Raw genomic sequence first — 20,265 nt, 5'->3', positions numbered from 1 at the left:
GGAGTAGATGCAATCCCGACTCATAAGGACCCTATAGGACAGGGTAGAACTGCCGCATAGGATCTACAAGGCTGTAAATCCTTCCAGAAGCTAACTGCCACATCTTTCTGCTGGGGAGCGGCTAGGGGGTTCGAACTGCCAACCTTGCCATTAGCAGCCCAGCGCTTTAACTATTGTGCTACTTCTAGAAAGGAATATATGCTGAGTGAGTTTTTTTTCCCGTCAGAGGATATTTGTATTTGCTTTTTTTAGGTCTTTTGGGACATGTTTTAAGGGTCAAGTGTTAACTTTTCAGAAACAACGTTTAATGATTCAGAATAAAAACCATCTGGTACAGAGATTCCTCCCTGACATGGAGGAACTTCAGGGGAGAGGAGGAATTTCCCATCGTCTTAAGGTTCCCATCGGAGGCTTACGGAAGTAGCTCCAAAATTGGATCTACATCCTTCTATCTATTGTTCCTTTCATCTTCCTGCCTACCCATGAAAGGAAGCGAAAAAGAAATACTGGACTAGTGAGATGGGAAGGTTTTTGTCCTGGAGGGTAAGAGCGTGCAAAATCTAAGCTCTCAAGTAAGACAGAAAGGAACACCATAGCCCTAAGGAGCTAATGGACCGTAGACCGTGCACTACAATGAGCTGCAGGAAAGGCGAGCAAGGCACCTGGAGGAGGTAGCACAGGGCCCAAATCAGGGACAGCTCTCCTCCCTCCCTACACAAGCTCGCCTCAGTGACACTTCCTTGTGTCCCAGGAAGTGACGACCAGCCAATGTAGCCTTTGTGACTCCCGGGTCTCACCCTCTCTGGGGGTGCTGTAGGGCCAGCCGTGCGACCTCTTCCGCTGGCCACCTTCCCAAGGAGGCTATGCCGTCCGGGGCGCCTCGGCGAGCTGCCTGGGCTGAGCACCCCTCCGTGGCTGCTGGCAGCACCCTTTGCCCAGCTGTTAGTGTGACCCTGAACCCCACGGCTCCCTGGAGAAGGGGACGGAGAAAGGGCGTAGACAGGACAGGGACTGAGACAGCGTGCGAACCCGGATGGAGGAGAATTTCAGAATGGGAAAAGTCCCGAGGTAGGATATAGGAGGTGTAGGATCCAGTAGGATTATACCCAGTTCTTCCCCGGTGGAACCGACAAAAAGCCGCTTCTCTGCATCAGCTCCCTCTCACCCAAACCCCGCAAAAACCAAACACGTTTAAAAATAAAACCACCAGAGGCTGAGGCGCCCGTAAGCCCCGCGGGTGGGGCGAGAAGCAAAAATAAACACTGGGACGCGCGGGCCGCAGACGCGGGCGGAGGAGGGAGGCGGCCCCGCATCCCTAATGAGGGAATGAATGGAGAGGCCCCCTCGGCTGGCGCCCGCCCACCCGGCGGCGGCCGCCAAGTGCCTCTGGACGCTGCGTGCCGCGCCCGCCGCTCCGCGCGCAGCCGGCTCGGCCGCTCCTCCCGGCAGAGGCGCGGCGGCGGGGAGCGCGGAGCGCGGCGGGACGGGCGGCCGGGGCGCGGGCTCCGGGAGCGGGGGCGCCGCCGCCGTGGGCCCCGCGCGCGTGGCTGCGGCTCGGCCGGCGGCGCTGCACACCTGAGCGGGCGCGGAGCAGGGAGCGCGGCGCGGGCGGCGCTGTCAGGGCCGCGGCTCCGGGACGAGCCCGGCAGTGATTGGAGGCGCCGGCTCCCCCTCGGCCATGGCCCGGGGAGCCTAGCGGGGCCCGGACACCGCCCCCCGGCTCCGCTGCCCGCCCCCGGCCTCGGCGCCGCATCCCGCCGGCCCGCGCCGGCGCCCGCCCTCGTCCGGAGCCCGCCCTCGCTCCGGCCCGCGTCCCCCGGCGCCGCCGCCGCGGGAAGCGGCTCCCCTCCTCTCCCTCCGCGTCCTCTCTCCGCTCTCCGCCGCCGGGGCCGCTGGTTGCAGCGCCCGCGGCCTGCGGGAGCCGCTCGCCCGGCCCGGCGCCGGCCTCGAGCTCGCGTCTGCACCCCTTCCCCTCGTCCCCGGGCCCCGCACCCAGCCTGCCGGCGAGACCCCGGCCCGACCCGCCGCCCGCACAAGATGTCGGCCCGGACGCCATTGCCAACGGTGAACGAGCGGGACACGGAGAATGTGAGTAACCGGAGCCTCCCGGGAGCGGCCGGCCGAAGCCCTCCGCCGACCCCCGCTTCGCCCTCGGCCCGGCCGCTCCCCGCCCCCAGCGCGGCCACCGAGGCAGGGTCTCCACCTGAGCCCGGCGCAGCCCTCGCCCCCTGCGCAGCCCCCGCTCCTCGTCCCAGCCCCGTTTGGCTGCTTTCCCCTGAAGGGGGAGGGCGGGGGCACTGTAAGTGGCGCCCTCCCCCTCGGAGTGGTCCTCCGGCCGAGGATGGGGTGATGAGGCGGCGAGGCAGAGGAGATGGCAGAGTGGGCAGTCGGACTGCTCTCCTTCTACCCCCGCATTCTGTGTCCCCACCCGAGTAATTGTTGTACCCGAACGGACGAGCCAGCCCCCTACCTCTTCCCGGCCTTGCTTTTCTGGATCTTTCAGTTCTGGGCACCCCCACCCCCCGCATTGCCCCGTGACTTTGCTGTTTGTAACGTTGTGCCCACATGTTGGGTCGTGGGCACCCGAGAGGGAAGGTGGGGAATGGAAGGGACGGGAGTGCCAGAAGAATACGTGTGTGTTTGTGTGTGTGAGTTTATGCTGCTCTGATACTCCAGGGGGTACGAGCAGGAGAATTTCAAAGAACACCTTCTGTGGCCTTGAGGTTCCAGCAAAATGTTTAAAAGCCCTATGAAGCCAACGGCTTTTTCTCCTCACCCTCAAGTCAGTGGTGATCATTCAGGGCAGGTTTTACTTTAAATATCTCTCCTTCTTGGAGTGTCTGTCACAAGGTACATTTCTTTGAAGGAAGGATTTTCTGTGTCTTTGATCACAAAGCCCTCAGGACTTTTTAATCAAGATGCAGATGTCCCCGGTGTTTAAACACTTGAAAACCCAGAGAAGGAGGTCAGGTGTATTTCCACCTTTTGAAAAGTATGATTGTATGTGTGTGTGAGTTCCTTTGGGGGAAAGATTTTTTTTTTCTCTCTCATTCTTCTAAACGAAACAAAACAAACAAAACAAAGTCCTCATGACGTGTAAATAGGGCCTTTGCTGATTTTCTGACTGGCTTTAAGGAGCTAGATGGGTACTAAGTTTTGTTCGGCTCTTCAGAGCTCTCAGGTTGTCTGGTTAACTCATCAGCCCTTCAGCACTTGATGTACCAATATGGTTAGTAAAATAGAATAATGAGTGGCTTGGCATTCTTAGACAAAAGGTGTGAGAGAGAAGAGACACAAGCTCACTTTGGAAGTAGAGGGGGTATAAACAAATATTTAATCTTGGGGAGTAGGGGCGAACAGAAACGTTAGTATAATTGTAGGAAGGGAGAATTAATTTCAGCATGAGATCGTTGTAGGAATACCTCATAAGATGTTTCACAGAATGGTTTTGTCATCTCTAGTGTCAGGCATTTAAAATGGTAAAAGATAGTGTAAGGCTGCCCTCAAATTATGATTTAATTTGCCTCATGACTGTTGTCTTTAAAAATATAATCGATAATTTCAATTGAGAGATTGAAGAAGGTGAGGGAAAAGATGAAAAATTTGGTTGAAGTTGATTGTAAAGCCAAGTTGGTTCAGAATTTTTCTAACAGGAGCTCTCAAAAAATTCATTTCTGTCATTTAGGAGTGTGGATGAAAAGTAAGATGATGACCTTTGTGTTTATTAGCAAATTACTGTGTGTCAGCCTAGGAGGGGTGGGAAAATGCATGGTTTTTGTGTTTTCTTTTCTTTTGGATCTTGAATAACATAGCTCTTTTTGTGTGAATAAGGGACATTATGCTGACATGAGATAGCAATATAGGAATATGCATCAAATAATAATACAAAATGAAGCATTGAATGTAAGACCAGAAAATGGGGTTTTGATCTAAGCAGTAATAGTGGGATAATTTTTTTGTGTGAGTGCCTCCTGAAAATGGTTATGTTGTATAAACTCATTTGCTCTGTTCCTGAACATGTTATTTCCAAGTCGCTATTACGGTCTCTTCTCTAGTTGTCATTGCGTTGTAGGGCAGTCCCAGGGTTACCAACATCGGATTTAGACTCACGACCCATAGTTACAAACCAGCCCCCATAAAGCCTAGTATATTAAAAATTGGAGGTACATGCAGTGATTCGTAATAACAAAAATGTGCTACTTGATCAAAACACTATAATTATTACTAGTGTATTATTATGTCAAAGGTATTTTAGTATATCCGAAAGTTTTTTTTAACATTTTTTATGCATAGAAAGGCACATTATATACTAAGACAAACAATTTGTCTAACTCAGATACGAACTGTACCTAACTGTTCCAGTTTACATTCAAATCCGACTTAAAGACAGATTTAGGAATGGAACTCGTTCATAATCTGAGGACTACCTATACTTAAATACACCTCCATGTAACTTACTTTACCCACATCATCATTTTCTCTTCTTTGCCGTGGCAAATATCTATTATACTATGAAGAAAAAAAACTATAGCTGTTAATTAATCAATAGGTATGCAGTCAGCTCTGCACTTCAGCTGGAAGGGATACAGAAGAAGTATTTAAAACAAGGCCTGTGCCTTCCAGGAGAGTACAGGAGAGAGAAATGTAATCCCAAATATAGCATACAGTAGAAGACACTCTGTACTAGGGCTAACTTGGTTTATAAGTTGTAGGTGTTTATTGAACGGACCACGAGTGATGGCTGTTGAATCACTCTTCGTGCCTCTTTCTTCCCTAGTTGGTGGTACTGTCAGCCATGCTTAGTTACCTCTCGTTTATGAAACAAATTATCAAACCTGCTTGTTAGCTGCAATATTAATGCCAGTATGGCAGTCAAAATGTACATTTTTGCAGTCATTTTTAATTGATGTATTTAAAAAATAGTTGTGAAAATTTTACATTTGTACGACTGTTAAAGGCTTTTCATTCTTTTGCAGTATCGAAGACAGTGACTACAAACAATATTTAGAGATTAAAAAAATTTGGTAATCTAACAAACCGTCTTGGTATTTTATTGTCATTTGCAGTTCATGTAAAATTTTTTTAGCATACATGTAATATTTTGGATTTTGCATGCTTGGGAATATGTGGTGTCCATGCTTCCCAAGGTTTCAGTGGAGCTTTCAGACTAAGACTAGGAAGAAAGGCCTGGCAAGCTATTTCCAAAAAGCAGTCAGTAAAAACTCTGTGGATCCCAGTTGTCAGATCTGCAGCAGATCATGGGGATGGTGCAGAAACCGGGCACTGGTTCCTTCTGTTGTGCATGGGGTCCCCATGAGTCAGGGGCCAACTTGAAGGCAGCTAGCAGCAACAGTCCTCCCTGAAGTCACTAATATATATTGAGGATAAATTAAAAACATTCAAAAGGAGAATGTTACAGCACTGATCTCTTATGTACTACCACTAATATATAGTGCATGGAGAGTTATTGATTTTCTTTGGGAACATTCTGCATGTACTTTTTCAGGAGTATTTTCTGAGGTGAAGGATTTGTGTGTGCGTTGTTAATAGGCTTCAGATGGTTCAATCCAACAAAACAGCCAATGATGAATTTTGAAGGCAATAAATGCTTCGTTCATAGTGAAGTAAGAAAGACACATTTCAGATAACAGAAATAATTTATGCAGAATAATATACGACTTTAGGTCATGAAGAGTTAAGTCTAGAAAAGGAATGCATCTTTGTAATATATCTCTTTTCCTTTTGTTAGTTAATACTTGGATAATTCCAGCTTGGATATAGGTAATATATTACTATTAACTCTTTGATGCTTTTCTACGAAGCAAAAAAAAAAATTTTTTTTTAGTGTTCAATATAACAAATGGATCCAAAATGCCCATGCTAGCTTTCTGTAAGGAGTCTCTGGGTGGTGCAAACAGTTAAGCACTTGACTAGTAGCTGAACGGTTGGTGGTTCGTAAGCCACCTAGAGGCGCCTCGGAAGTAAGGCCTGATGACGTGCTTCCACAAGATCACAACCTTGAACACCTTAGGGAACATGTCTGCTGTGCATGCATGGGGTCGCCATGAGTCAGAATCCAGGTGACGGCAACTGACAACACCAACAAGCTTTCTGAAATGACCTTTTGGTCAGTATGAAAAAAACTTGGCTACTTCCTGGGATGTTTTACAATTAAATTTGGTTAAATTTAATTTGAAACCTTTAAGAATCCTCCTTAGAAGTGAGGATGGCGAGACTGTCTCATGTACTTTAGACATATTACCAGGAGGAATCATTCTCTGGAGAAGGACATCATGCTTGGTAAAGTAGGGGGTCAGCGAAAAAAGAGGAAGACCCTCAATGAGATGGATTGACACAGCGGCTACAACGATGGACTCAAGCATAACGATGATTGTGAGCGTGGCCCAGGACCGGGCAGTGTTTCAATCTGTTATACATAGGGTTGCTATGAGTTGGAGCTGAGCTGACCTGATGACATCTAACAAGAACTCTTGTTGATAATTTGCTTGATTGATCTAAAAATTCAGTGTGAAACTAACAAATATTTAATGTAACTAAGGTGGACATCAGTAGTTTGCACTATGGAAATTATTGTTAATCACAGGAAAAGACAAGAGGAAGCTTGCCTTTGCCCCAGCTTAGGTTTAGACAGTAGCCCATGCTTGCCCCCGTCTTCCTATCACGTCGCAATCGAATTGGCAACTGACTTTGTCTCCTATGAGGCTGAGTTCCGAGGGCTGGTCTCTCTTTCAGCCTATATCACCAGCACCCAGCACGGTAACTGTAGGAGATGAATGCTGTAACATTCTCCTTTTGAATTTATCCTCAAAGTAAGCTAGTGACGTTGGGAAGAGTAGAGATCACATATAACAACCTGAGAGACTGCAGCCTTCAGAGAGACAGTGAAGCCACCTGGCCAGGGTTATAATGAACCTCCAGTGTTCTTCCACTGTTGCTCTTCTTATGCTCTTGGTTTTTGAAGGTGATTTTTTGTTTGTTTTTGTGTCTGAAATTTGAAGAGAGCTTACAAAATGATCTGAGATGCTTTGTTAGAGGAAGAACAAGGATGCTGTCTTCACCTTTACTTCCGTACTTTTGCTGTGTCTGGAATGCCTGCTCTTTTTCCCTTATCCCATACTTTGAAATCCTTTAAGCTTAACTCATGAGTTTTAGAAGACTTCTGACATGATTGCAGCTAGCATTGCTGTTTGTTGTAGCTGAACACCTGTGTTTACTACCTGTCCACACCAGTGGTCTCCAAAGTGAATGTGGAGGACAGTCCACTGGTAGAAAAACATCTCCAACTTTTAGCACTTTTATTAAGTGGCGCAGCTGCTAACCAAAAGGTCGGCAGTTCGAATCCACCGGGTGCTCCTTGGAAACCCTGTGGGGCAGTTCTGCTCTGTGCTGTAGGGTTGCTATGAGCTGGAATTGACTCAGTGGCAACAGGTTTTTTAGTTTTCTTCTGACACATATGCTGATATTTAGTCTTCTGTTTTTTAAAAGCCCAGGTTGTTTAGATTTCGCCGCATGATTTTTTTAATTTTATTTGATTACTTCTTGCATTTCAACCTTTCCTTTGAGGGTCATTTTCCCTTTTTCTGATGAATATCTTTAGAAATTATTTTGGAGACGGGTTGTCAGGCAAACTTTTTTTTTCTTTGAATTGGAAAATACCTTTGCTTTGACCTTATTCTTTTTTTGTTTGTTTTGTTTTAATTGTGCTTTAGGTGAAAGTTTACAGCTCAAGTTAATTTCTCAAAAATTTGTATGCATATTGTTATGTGACCCTAGTTGCAATCCCTATCATGTGACGGCACACTCCTTTCCACATCGAATTTCCTGTGTCCATTCAATTAGCTCATGTCCTTTCTGCCTTCTCATCTTGACTCCAGACAGGAGCTGCCCACATAGTCTCATGTGTCTACTTGAGCAAAGAAGCACGCTCTTTATGAGTATTATTTTATGTTTAATAGTCCAGTCTAATCTTTGTCTGAAAAGTTGGCTTGAGGAATGGTTTTAGTTCTGGGTTAACAGAGAGTCCAGGGGCCATGTCTTCGGGGGCCCCTCTAGTCTCAGATCATTAAGTCTGGTCTTTTTATGTGAATTTGAGTTCTGCACCCCACTTTTCTCCTGCTCTGTCAATGACTGTCTATTGTGTTCCCTGTCAGGGTGGTCATTGGTGGTAGCTGGGCACCATCTAGTTCTTCTGGTCTCAGGCTGATGGAGTCTCTGGTTTATGTGGCCATTTTGTCTCTTGGGCCAATATTTTCCTTATGTCTTTGGTGTTCTTCATCCTTCTTTGCTCTAAGTAGGTTGTGTTTTGTCCTTATTTTTGAAAAATAGTTTCGCTCATTCTGAAATTCTAGGTAGGTGGTTATTTTCTTTCATTCAGCAGAAGACAGTATCCCACTGTCTACTGACTTCCGTTTTTTCCAGTCAGAGGTCATCCGTTAGTTGGAAGGTGATCTTTTCTGTCTGTCTCAAGATTCTTTCTTTGCCTTTGGTGTCTGTAGTTCCACTACAGTGTATTGAGGTATGGATTTTTTTAAATCTTGTTTGCTTCCGATGCCTGTGAACTCATATTTTTCATCAGTTCTGGACACGTGTCAACTATTTCCCCTTTGAATATTGCCTAATTTCTGCCCTCGCTAGTGTTTCCTTTTGTAATTCGATTGGCTTATGTTTGACCTTAACCTTTTCGTGGACCACGGGGTATACGTGCCTGTGTTACAGTTTCTGCCCCCGGAGGTTTATTGGTAGTTAGCTGAGCCACTTCAGTACCTTCTGCCGTCATGGCGGATTCTGGTGCAACTGCCTAAACAACAAGAAATCTGTGCGCCACATTTGAGTGTTGAGAGCCATCCATATGAGGGGATGCTTCCCAGAGGAGTGAGTGTGTGAAATTTTTATGTCTTTTGGCTTCTGTACACTGAGATAAGGTTTGCAAGTGTGTTTACTATTTCCTATGTGTAACTGGGAAGGTACGGTTATCAGCGTTTGAAAATATTCAAGTAAATGAGTTATTTTGGGGTGAAAACAGTTTGTGATGCACTTCTTGGGCCATGGGACATATCGGTGCATGGGGTGCTTCTAGAGCATGGTACCAATATGGCCCACTCTAAATCAAACTGGTAACAATTATATGCGGCAAGCGCAATGATTATTTAGTATTTTTGTGTATTTTTGGAAAGCTGAGTAAGATATTTTTGAGAGTAAGATATTTTATGGCTCAAGTGTATCCAGGAGGTGTGACGCACCATCAGACCGATACATCCCGCGTGTGTGATGTGCCTCATGGAATGTGGGACTGATACGTCTTGCTGGCAATTGGCATCCCATTTTTTTCAAATAATAAAAAAACTGCCAACAAATAATGATTCAGCATCCATTCCATTAGTGAAAAAAAATCGCATCACCAAAAAATGCCAAAAAAATTAATAATTCATCCATGAAATTGTTAACTCCCCTAAAGCCTTAACTTCTCGTTCATTTTCCTCCCCATCTCATTGTCTCTCTGTCCGACAAGCCGTGCAGTTTGTTTAGCTCTGTCTTGTGTGGATTCATATCTTTCATCAGCTCAGGAAACTTAACCATTATCTCTTTGAATATTGACTTCCTTCTCTCTGGTGTTTCTTTCTGGTACTCTGATTTGGTATGCTGTTAGTCTTTTTCGTTCTTTCCTCTATATGCCTTAACCTCTCATTCATTTTTCTCCTATTTCATTGTCCCACCGTACTACAACACGTACCAGTTACTCTCTGTAATTTGTTTAGCTCTATCTTGTAGTTGGAATTGCTGTTAATCCATCTGTTGAATTTTTAATTTCATCAATTCAGTTTTTTATTTCTAAAAGTGCTAAAGTTTTTACTCAGACCAACCTGGCCTTTTTTATAGTCTCTTGGTCCTTGTTTATTTTGGTAATTTCATTGTTTCCTTAAACACTTAATTTTTGGTTATTTACATCCCATATCTGGTAATTTCATTGCCTGAAGTTCCTGGGGGTTAAGTTTGTTGCTTGTGTCTGCTGATTCTCATTCACTGTGGCTTGTTTCTTTTTGTGTTTGCTGGCCTTTGATGATGATCTCGTATTTTCTGGGTGACACCTGGGGTTCTGTATTGAGGGTGATTTCCTCCAGAGAGGGTTTGTGTTTGCCCCTGCTGGAAACTCACACTGATCTGTCTCCTTTACAGATCCTGGTTCAGTGAGGGAGTTGTAGGTTCAGCTCTCTCACTGTCAACTGGATCCAATGCTTGGTGTTGGACCCCAGGGCAACCTGGCTTTTATGGTAACTTTCAGCTGGTGTCTCAGTTTGTTTTGCTTTGCCTTTGGATATTTCTCTTGCTTTCTTTGAGTTCAGCAATGCATTAAAAAAAAAAAGTATGTTTTATTCCGTAGAGCCCTTCCTATCTTGTCCGTTCTACTACAGAAAGGATGACCCTCTGTATCTTGTCCATTCTTCTGTGGAAAGGATGCCCGTTCTGTCTTGCCCATTCTGCTGCAGAAAGGATGACCTTTCCTGTCTTGTCTGTTCTGCTACAGAAGGGATAACCCTCTCCATCTTGTCCATTCTCCTACAGAAAGCCTAGAGTAGGTTTTTTTGAAAATGAATGTTTAGAAATGTTTCCATTGTTACGTGGCTTTATGACCCTACACCATATGTGTCATTTCTGAAGTTCTCCTGTCTGCACACTTAAAAATATGCGTAATTTTCTAACCTGTTTATTAATCTTCCAGATAAAAAACTTCACTAGATTTTTGAAACCATTTGTTAGGCTTATTAAAATGATTAATATTCAGGAACAGTTATATTGTCACCAGGGCAGGTGGAAATCTACCAACAGAACTTTTACACCCAGTTCTCACATAATTGGTGGGTGGATTAAAATGTGAGCCTCATAATTAATAAGCACAACCAGTGATGCAACGATGCACCTTTCCTTTGCGTGAGATACTTGCGTTAGCCACAACCGTCACTGTAACCGAGTATCCGTGTAAACTGAACTTAGGATGAGTACATCAGATCTCTGTATCACAAATGGCTAAGCCGAGGTTTAGAAAATCAAGAAGCATTCGTTTACATTTGCGTAATGTGAATCATCTTTTACTTATCGCTGGAATGTGTGTACTATTAAAAATTGAACGTATTTCTAAAGATGTTCATATTTTTATGTGTATTTTCATGTGCGTAATCTATTAGTAAAGTACTGTATGTGTAATTTATAAGTCAGTGTTCCTATTGGGGTCCGTACTTAAAAATGTTAACGATGGGGCACTTGATCTAAAGTTTGGAGACCATTCTATACAGTAGAGTTTAGCGTTGTTCCCTGCTTGCTCTGTGTGTCAGCTTTCTCTCCCTAACTAAACTGAAAGTACTTTGAGGCCAGGGAGTACTTCCAACACCACTTCTGTACATCCTGTGTTACATAGCATAACATTGGGCATCGTTTTTTGGCACACAGCAATTTAATAAATGAAGGTATATTTTACTCATTCATCCCATAAAGATACTGTGTTTATAAACCACCTGGAGAGGTGGTCCCCCAAGTGGTTTCTCACCCCTGCTCCTCCTGCCCCATATCCCTATTTAGTTTCTTGATGGTGTGGCCCAGGAATCTGTTTCCACAAACCCGTAGGTAATTGCGATGCAAGTTATCCCCTGACGAGGCTTTGAAAACCCTGATGTATGTGATGATAATGACGATTACATTGTAATAAATCTCATATTTAGATTAAAATGAAAAGAGAATTATAGCCGATGGTTATGTTGTAGAAAGTGGTGTGAGAGAAGCGATGAATCAACCCTTTTAGTAGGTGATAGCAGTAGCAGAAAATACCAGGGACTTGTCTGGCTTGGAGGTGTGAGGTACATGTTTGTGTGGGGGTGTAAGCTAGAAGAAGGGTATAACAAGAGGAATTGCACTTGCCTTCCCCCAGTTTTATGTGGTTAACTGTATGGGGGAAGGGGAGAGTGGCAGCAAAAAAAAAAAAAAAAGGAGTTTACCATATGGTGCCTTTGGTTATGGGCTGAGTCTTTCTTCCAAGAAAGTATTATTTCCTGCAGTTTTGACTACTGTGTCAGTAAAGTTCAGATCCTAGTAAACAGATCACAAGCTGAGAAACTCCAAAGTGTTAACGAATTACCTATAAAGGATATGGTCCACAGCCGAACCAAACCCGTCGCTGGCTAGTCGATTTGGACTCATAGCAGCCCCATAGGACAGAGTAGAGCTGCCCCCACAGGGTTTCCAAGGTTGTAGATCTTTATGGAAGCAGACAGCCACATCTTTCTCCCGCGGAGCAGATGGTGGGTTCAGACTCACAACCTTTCAGCCAGGCTTAACTACTGTGCCACCAGGGCTCTTTAAATGATATGGTAACAAGTTTATTTTAAGCCTTTAAAGCAGGGCAACCTTTCCTTGGGATCAACAGTACCGCTTTCACAATTTGAAAAGAGGATTTGCTATTCTTTTCTGTTGGTTTCATCTCAGTTGAAGACCATAGGCAGACAGAGGAGAAGGAAGCCTGTTCCCGTCCTGGAGGGACTCAGCCTGAAGGGGAGGTAGACTGGAGACAGATGAGCGAAGGAGGACGTCACAGCCCTTGTTATCCAGTGATCAGATCACAGAAAAAAGGAGGGGAGAGGGGTACTCGAGAAAGGTTCATAGCCTCTGAATTGAGGCTTGAGAGGTCAGTCGTCCTTTGCCAAGTGGCTCTGGAAAGCTGAGTTGGTGGGAGGAGGAGGCTATTGGGTGGAAGGTTATTGCGTGTTAAGAGACAGGGAGCTGTAGCCTGGGGCAGAGCAGTTTTTAGTGGAGGAAAGTAGCAGGGTTTAGCATACCTTAGCAAGAACTGGGCCTGTAGGCAGTGGTAGCCCTTGGGGATTTAAGTAGAAGGCAATGTGATTAGATTGGTATTCTGCTTGCCTGTGCGTGGAGGAGCCCTGGTGGTGCAGTAATTAAGCGCTGGCTGCTAACCAAAAGGCCAGTGGTTCGAGCCCACCAGCCACTCCGTGGGAGAAAGATGTGGCAGGCTGTTTCCGTAAGGGTTACAGCCTTAGCAACCCTAATGAGGTGGCTCTACTGTGTTCTCTAGGGTCACTATGACTCAGAACCGACCTGAGGGCAATGGGTTTGGTTTTTGGGTTTTATGTGTGTGCATGTTTTAGAAACATTCTAGTTTTTAAATTTAGTGGGCTGCTTTCCCATGGTCCATGAAAGAACTTTTAATATAGTATTTCTGAAAACTTTATTTGGTATGTTGGGAGAAGGTTTGATAAAGGGAAAATGTCAGTGCCAGTTAGGAAAAGATTCACATTTCATAATGAAATCCCGTACATCTATCACGGCGGTAGTTAGGAGTGAGGTTAGAGAAGCCCATCCTAACCATAAGAAAATCACTTAGGAGACCAGGAAGTAGAGCCTCTCTAGACTTAAAAAAAAACTTAGGGGAGAAGAATTCAGTTACTTTAAGAAGGGTATTATTGTGTTTTAAAGAAAGCCTCCAACCTGTTTGTAATAATGGAAAGAGCCCAGGGATAGGAATCAGGAAGCCCAGGTGCTGATGAGTCTCTAGTTAGTTCATCTGGGGAGGTCACTTAACCTTTCTTCCTCATGGCACTTCCGCTACGTCTCATTCAGTACTTACTTGTCAACTGTCACGTGTGTGTACTTTTCCCCCAAGACATTCTGTATTATTATAAACTTACCGCCTTTGAGTTGATTTCGACTCATACTGACCGTCTAGGACAGAGGAGAACTGCCTCATAGGGTTTCCAAGGAGCGCCTGGTGGATTTGAACTGGCTACCTTTTGTTCAGCAGCCGAATTCTAGACCACTGCTCCCCCAGGGTTTCCTTGATTTATTTTAGCACTCTGAAATCATGCCACTAATCTTTGTGGCCACTCTAGATTCTTTCTCTTTACTGCTAGAATACTGTAAGCCAAAGACAAAGAACAACTTTTATACTAGAGGCCACTTATTTAAATCTGAGAAATTGGGTTTCTAGTGAATTCTTATCTACCAGGGCCCGAAGAACATGCTAAGGAGGAAAGCCTTAGGTAGAGAAGGTTCCACAAGCTTGGTTGATCATGTCTACCTTTTCCTTCCACTTGGCTTGCCAGGAAGGAAGACAAAAATGAGAGAGGGCCAAGTGTGTCCAGGGGGAGGCTCTACCCCCATTCTGCCAGAAGTGACTATTTATCACTTTCCTGGTTCTACTTGTGCAGGTTTGCTTTCGGACTGTACTCTGCTACATGTCACGCTGCAAGCTCCTTGAGGCCAAGAACCCCATTACTGATTTCTTTATCAGCCTGGCATAATTGGCCTTCAGAAGTTTGCAGAATTGCTGCTGTGTTGGATTGGAAACAGCGAGGGTACGGCAGCTCTCCCTGCTGATTTAGGCCAGTGACTATTAAGAAAGACACTTCAAAGTGTAGAATCACAGTGATGTAGCAGTTTCCAGCCAGTCTGGAAAGGTGAAGCTTTCGATGGTTTTGCCCATTTGTTATGTTAATATACACTGAGGGCTCTATCATGTTCCTTGGACTCCACTCCTGCAGACTTGGCCCTGGCAGCATGGTTGTCCGTTTTCCCATTCTTGCTTATTCTGTGATATTCCTGGGACTCAGACAGATGTGGCCCTGGCAGCGTGGTTGTCTGCTTCCCACTTTTGCCTTTTTGAATATATGCCGAATAAAAACTTTCTTTTTGCTTTACTAAACTTTGTGATGTTTTTACCCTAAAACCCTAGAACACTACAAAAAGTATCCCTTACAAAAGTACTTGAGTCCAGTGCTGTGCACACAGTAGCTGCTCAGTAGATGTTTAGTAAATATATATAATTAACATTCACTCATCCTCTGGGCGACATTCCTGTACTCCAAGGATTGGAGTGGTGCTGTGTAGATGTAATATTTTCATTTCGAATTTTGGTCATTTCTTAGGAACTTCTGAGAATTTTTTCCTCATTATGCTGGTGTACTTTATTTTTTATTGTGGTTTTGGTGAGGGTTTATAGAGCGAATTAGTTTCTTGTTAAACAATTAATACACATATGGTTTTATGACATTGGTTGCCAACCCCATGACATGTCAGCAGTCTCCCTTCTCAACCTTGGGATTTCCATTGCCAGCTTTCTTGTCCCCTCCTGTCCTCATCCTTGCCCCTGGACTGGTGTACCCATTTAGTCTCGTTAAAATTTCACTGTACTTTAAAAATATACTCAAAGTGTATTGACATTTAAGTTGATAGGCTTATTAGAGTGTATAGGGAGTAATTGCTGGATTTTGTTGGATTTTCAAAGTATGATTGAACCAGTGGTCTTGGAATAAAGCTTTGACTACTTTAGTGTTAAACCTAATGATTTAAAGAACAAACATCTATTGTAATTTCTGGCATGAGTTTGCTACAGGGTTTTGTACTTGTGGGTGTAAAAGAGCTAGGAAGTTTCAAAAAATATTGAATATCATATTTTTAGATATAGTTTAGGCAGATGTTTTCTTTTATTCCCTGGGGACTCAGCTGCTTTGGCTTTCAGTGTTTTCTGACAAGCAGGGCCGAAAGCCGTCCCAAAGTAGTTTTTTGGGGGCTTAAGGGAGTATCTGAGGAACGCTGATAGTGGAGTGGTTAAGCGCTTGCCTGCTAACCGAAAGGTCGGAGGTCTGAACCCACCAGCCGATCTGCGGGAGAAAGATGTGGCAGTCTGCTCCCATAAAGATTTCAGCCTCGGGAGCACTGCTCGGTCTTACAGGGTTGCTATGTAGTCAGAATCTGTTTGAAGGTGGTGGGATGTTGTGGGTCAGGCTTAGGGGAGTGTCTTAGGGAGGAGTGCCTCTAGAACGAAAACGAAGGTTCAGGCTCTCCGCCTCTACCTCCTTCATCTGCCCCCAGGCTGCGTTCCTGCGGGAAGAGGGGTGGTCACCCTCTGTCTGCCCCCAGGCTGCGTTCCTGCGGGAAGAGGGGTGGTCACCCTCTGTCTGCCCCCAGGCTGCGTTCCTGCGGGAAGAGGGGTGGTCACCCTCTGTCTGCCCCCAGGCTGCGTTCCTGCGGGAAGAGGGGTGGTCACCCTCTGTTGTGACTGGACTCTGGACCGTAGTTCTCAAACTTACAGACTCATTGTCCCTTGCTTATAACAAATATTTTGTAACTTTCCCTTTATAATTGAGAAACTAAGTAGTTTATATTGAAAAAATAAACATGTTGATACGTAAATGCTCGAGCGCGTCAGGCCTGGTAATGCCTTAGATGCTGACACCTGTGTGTAGAATCACAGATTACCCAGCAGCTACCACTGCACATTGCACGGCGTGTGGTACTGGCGACTCCGGTGCCACCAGCGTTGTTGCCGCTAGGGGTGGCTTTCTGAAATGGTGAAGAACTCCACTTAAAATTCCTAACGCGAAACGAGGAAGTCTCTCGATTTTCACGGCAGTTGCATTCCAGGAAAATTCAGGATGTATTAAAGCCATGAGAAATGCTTTGTGTTTCTCTTACGTGCAAAACCAAGTTAAAATACAGGGCCAGGTAATTCTGGACATTTTTTTTCTTGCATAAATATTCTGTGGAATATTTAAAAGTCATGTGGATGTAGGGTAATCCTTCATGAGAGCTCTTTATGTGTTATAGGCTATCTGGGCTCCTAGGCTCCCACTTACTAAATGTAAGTAGCCTCGCCAATTTTGGTTCAACTGAAAAAACCGCCACGAAAAAGGTACCCTCTAGGGAATGATACCCCAGTTGAGAACAACTGGAAGCCATGAATGAAATGTGAAATAATGACAAGTAAACCTCCAGGGCCACTATTTGAAGTATTAAACCAATTCATTCAGACCTAAAGTTTAAACCCTAATGCTAGTTTACAAATTTATAATAATATATCATGTTTCAAAAAGAGAAGGTAGATACATATATATATATTTATTATTGTACTTTAGATGTAGGTTGACGGAACAAACTAACTTCTCATTAAAACAGTATATTGTTTTATAACGTTGGTTAACAATCTCATGACATGTCAGCACTCTCGCTTTTTGAGTTCCTCATTACCAGCTTTCCTGTCTCCTCCTACCTTTTGTCCTCGTTCCTGGGCTGGTGTGTCCATTTAGTCTCGTTTTGTTTTATGGGCCTGTCTAATTTTTGCCTGAAGGGTGAACCTCAGGGGTGACTTTATTACTTAGCTAAAAGGGTGTCCAGGGGCCATACTCTTGGGATTTCTCCAGTCTTTGTCAGGCCAGTAAGTCTGGTCTTTTTTTTGTGAGTTAGAATTTTGTTCTACATTTTTTCCCAGCTCTGTCTTTTGTGATCCCTGTCAGAGCAGTCAGTGGCGGTAGCCAGGCACCATCTAGTTGTGCTGGACTCAGTCTGGTGGAGGCTGTGGTAGTTGTGGTCCATTAGTCCTTTGGACTAATCTTAAAAGGAAAGATAGTTTTGCATTTAAAAAACAGAAAACATTGTTAAGATAGTGCTGATTGAAAGGAGTTCCGCATGATCTGTGTTTAGTGACGAGGAAAAATCTTACAATGCTAAAACGAGCGTAAAATTGTGTCTAAAATGTACCCAGATTCCTATATAGAGACAGTATAATTTGTTTGAGAGCACATACTCTGAAGCCAGACTCTCTGGGTTCAAATCCCAGCTCCGACATTTATTAGTTCTGTGACCTGAGGAAGCCATTAAACTTCTTTATGCCTCAGGTTCCTTTATATATTTATTTATTTATTGTGGTGAGTATGTGTGCGTGTGCGTGCGCGTGTGTGTGTGTATATATAAAACAAAATAATTTGCCATTTCAGCATTTTTTTACATGTGTAATTCAGTGATATTAATTACTTTCATCATGTTGTGCAAACACCACCGTGTCTATTTCCAGATTTCGCCATCACCCTTAACAGAAGCTCAGTGCCACCCACCCCCCCAAAGCAATGATTCCCTCTCCTGGTAACCGCTAGAGTTTGGTCTCTACCTTTGCTTGTTTCAGATGTTTCGTATTAAGTGGAACCATGCAATATTTGTCCTTCTGTGATGGTTTTATTTTACTCAGCATGTTTTCAAGGTTCATCCATGTCACCAAATGTGTCAGGACTCCATCTGTTTTATGGTAGAGTAATACTCTGTTGTATGTATGCCCACGTTTTGTGTATCCATTCATCTGTTGATGGACATTTAGGTTGTTTCCAGCTTTTGGCCATTGTGAATAGTGCTTCTGTGAACATTGGTGTTTAACTACCTGTTTGTGTTCTTTCAAGTCTTTTGGGTATAAATTTAGGAGTGGAATTGCTGGATCCTATTATATCTTTAACTTTTTGAGGAACCTCCGAATTGTTTTCCACAGCGGCTGAACCATTTCACAGTCCCACCAGCAATGGATGAGGGTTCCAATTTTTCCATATCTTCACCAACATCTCTTGTTTGCTATTTTTGTTTGTTTTTGATCATAGCATCTTAAAAACCAAAAATCCCACTGCCATCAAGTCGACTCCAATTCATAGCGACCCTGTAGGACAGAGTAGAACTGCCTCATAGGATTTCCGTTTCCAAGGCTATAAATCTTTATGGAAGCAGACTGCCACATCTTTATTCCATGGAATGGCTGGTGGGTTTCAACTGCCAACCTTTTGGTTAGCAGCCAAGCCGCTAACCACTGTACCCCCAAGGCTTCTTAGATCAAAAAAAAAAAAAAAAACCAAAAACCAAACCCGTTGCAGTTGAGTTGATTCAGACTCATAGCAACCTTATAGGGCAGAGTAGAACTGCCCCATAGAGTTTCCAAGGAGCACACTGGTGGATTCGAACTGCTGACCTTTTGGTTAGCAGCCGTAGCTCTTAACTGCTACACCACCAGGGTTTCCATAGCCATCTTAAAAAAAAAAAAGCCATTGCCATCAAGTCAATTCTGGCTCATAGCGACCCTATAGGACAGAGTAGAACTGCCCCATAGAGTTTCCAAGCAGCACCTGGTGGATTCGAACTCCCAACCCTTTGGTTAGCAGCCATAGCTCTTAACCACTACGCCACTAGGGTTTCCATCTTAGCCATCTTAGTGGGAGCGAAGGGATATCTCATTGTGGTTTTGTCGTGTGTTTCCCTAATGGCTAATGATGTCGAGGGTCTTTTCATGTCCTTGTTGGCCATTTGTATTTCTTCTTTGGTGAAATGCCTGTTCAGGTCTTCCTTGTATTTTCTAATTGGGTTGTTTGTCTTTCTATTGCTTAAGCTGTAGGAGTTCTTTATATACTTTGGATATTAAACACTTATCAGATATATGATTCCTAAAATGTTTTCCATTCTGTAGGTCGATTGTCAGTTCACTTAGTTGTTAAAGTCCTTTGGTGCACAAAAGTATTTAATTTTGGTGGAGTCCCACTTATCTATCTTTTGTTGCTTGTGCTTTTGGTGCTATATCTAAGAATCTGTTACTAAATACTAAGTCCCGAAGCATCACCTGCATGTTTTCCTTCAAAGGGTTTTATAGTTTTAGCTCTTACATTTAGGTTCTTGGTCCATTTGAGTTGATTTTTGTATCTGATGTGAGGTGTGCATCCAGCCTTATTTTTTTTTGCTTGTGGAAATCCAGTTGTCCCAGCACCATTTATTAAACTATTCTTTCCCCATCGAATGGTCTTAACACCCTTGCTGAAAATCACTTGACCTTAGATGTGAGAGTTTATTTCTGGACTCTCAATTCAATTTTGTTGGTCAGTATGTCTGTCACTGTACCAGTACTAGAAACCCTGGTGGCATAGTGGTTAAGAGCTATGGCTGGTAGCCAAAAGGTCAGCAGTTTGAATCCACCAGGCGCTCCTTGGAAACCTCGTGGGGCAGTTCTACTCTGTCCTGTAGGGTCGCTGTGAGTTGGAATCAACTCAGTGGCAGTGGGTTTGGTTTATTTGGTTTTATAGCAGTACCAGACTTTTCTGATGACTGCTGCTTTATAGTATGTTTTGAGATCGGGAAGTATGAGTCCTTTTTCAGTGTTGCTGTGTCTTTTTGGGGCCCCTAGCAGTTCCATATAGATTTGAAGATTGACTTCTCCATTTCTGCAAACAAGGATGTTGGAATCTTAGTGGGGATTCTGTTGAATATATAGATAGCTTTGGGTATTTTTTGGGTAATATTGACATTTTAGCAATGTTAAGTCTTGCAGTCCGCGAACATGGAATGTCTTCTCTCACCACCTCTATTCAATATAATACTAGAAGCCCTAGTCAGAAAAAGGAATAAAAGATCCACAAATTGGAAAGGAAGAAGTAAAACTATCTCTTTTCA

General features: G+C 44.0%; 1 protein-coding gene across 3 annotated transcripts in view; it reads left to right on the top strand.

Annotated features, from left to right (window-relative positions):
- Positions 1-1,990: 1,990 nt before the first annotated feature.
- Positions 1,991-20,265, top strand: part of MARK1 (microtubule affinity regulating kinase 1) — a 150,164-nt gene continuing 131,889 nt past the window's right edge. For all 3 annotated transcript variants that reach the window (XM_023538706.2, XM_023538704.2, XM_010599421.3), the window contains exon 1: positions 1,991-2,088. In XM_023538706.2, the coding sequence (XP_023394474.2) occupies positions 2,038-2,088 (51 nt within the window). In that variant the 5' untranslated portion in view covers positions 1,991-2,037. The remainder of the gene's footprint in view (positions 2,089-20,265) is intronic.

This window comes from Loxodonta africana, chromosome 25 (genome assembly GCF_030014295.1).
Source record: "Loxodonta africana isolate mLoxAfr1 chromosome 25, mLoxAfr1.hap2, whole genome shotgun sequence".
Lineage (NCBI taxonomy): Eukaryota > Metazoa > Chordata > Mammalia > Proboscidea > Elephantidae > Loxodonta > Loxodonta africana.
This window is presented reverse-complemented; position numbering and strand designations above follow the sequence as displayed.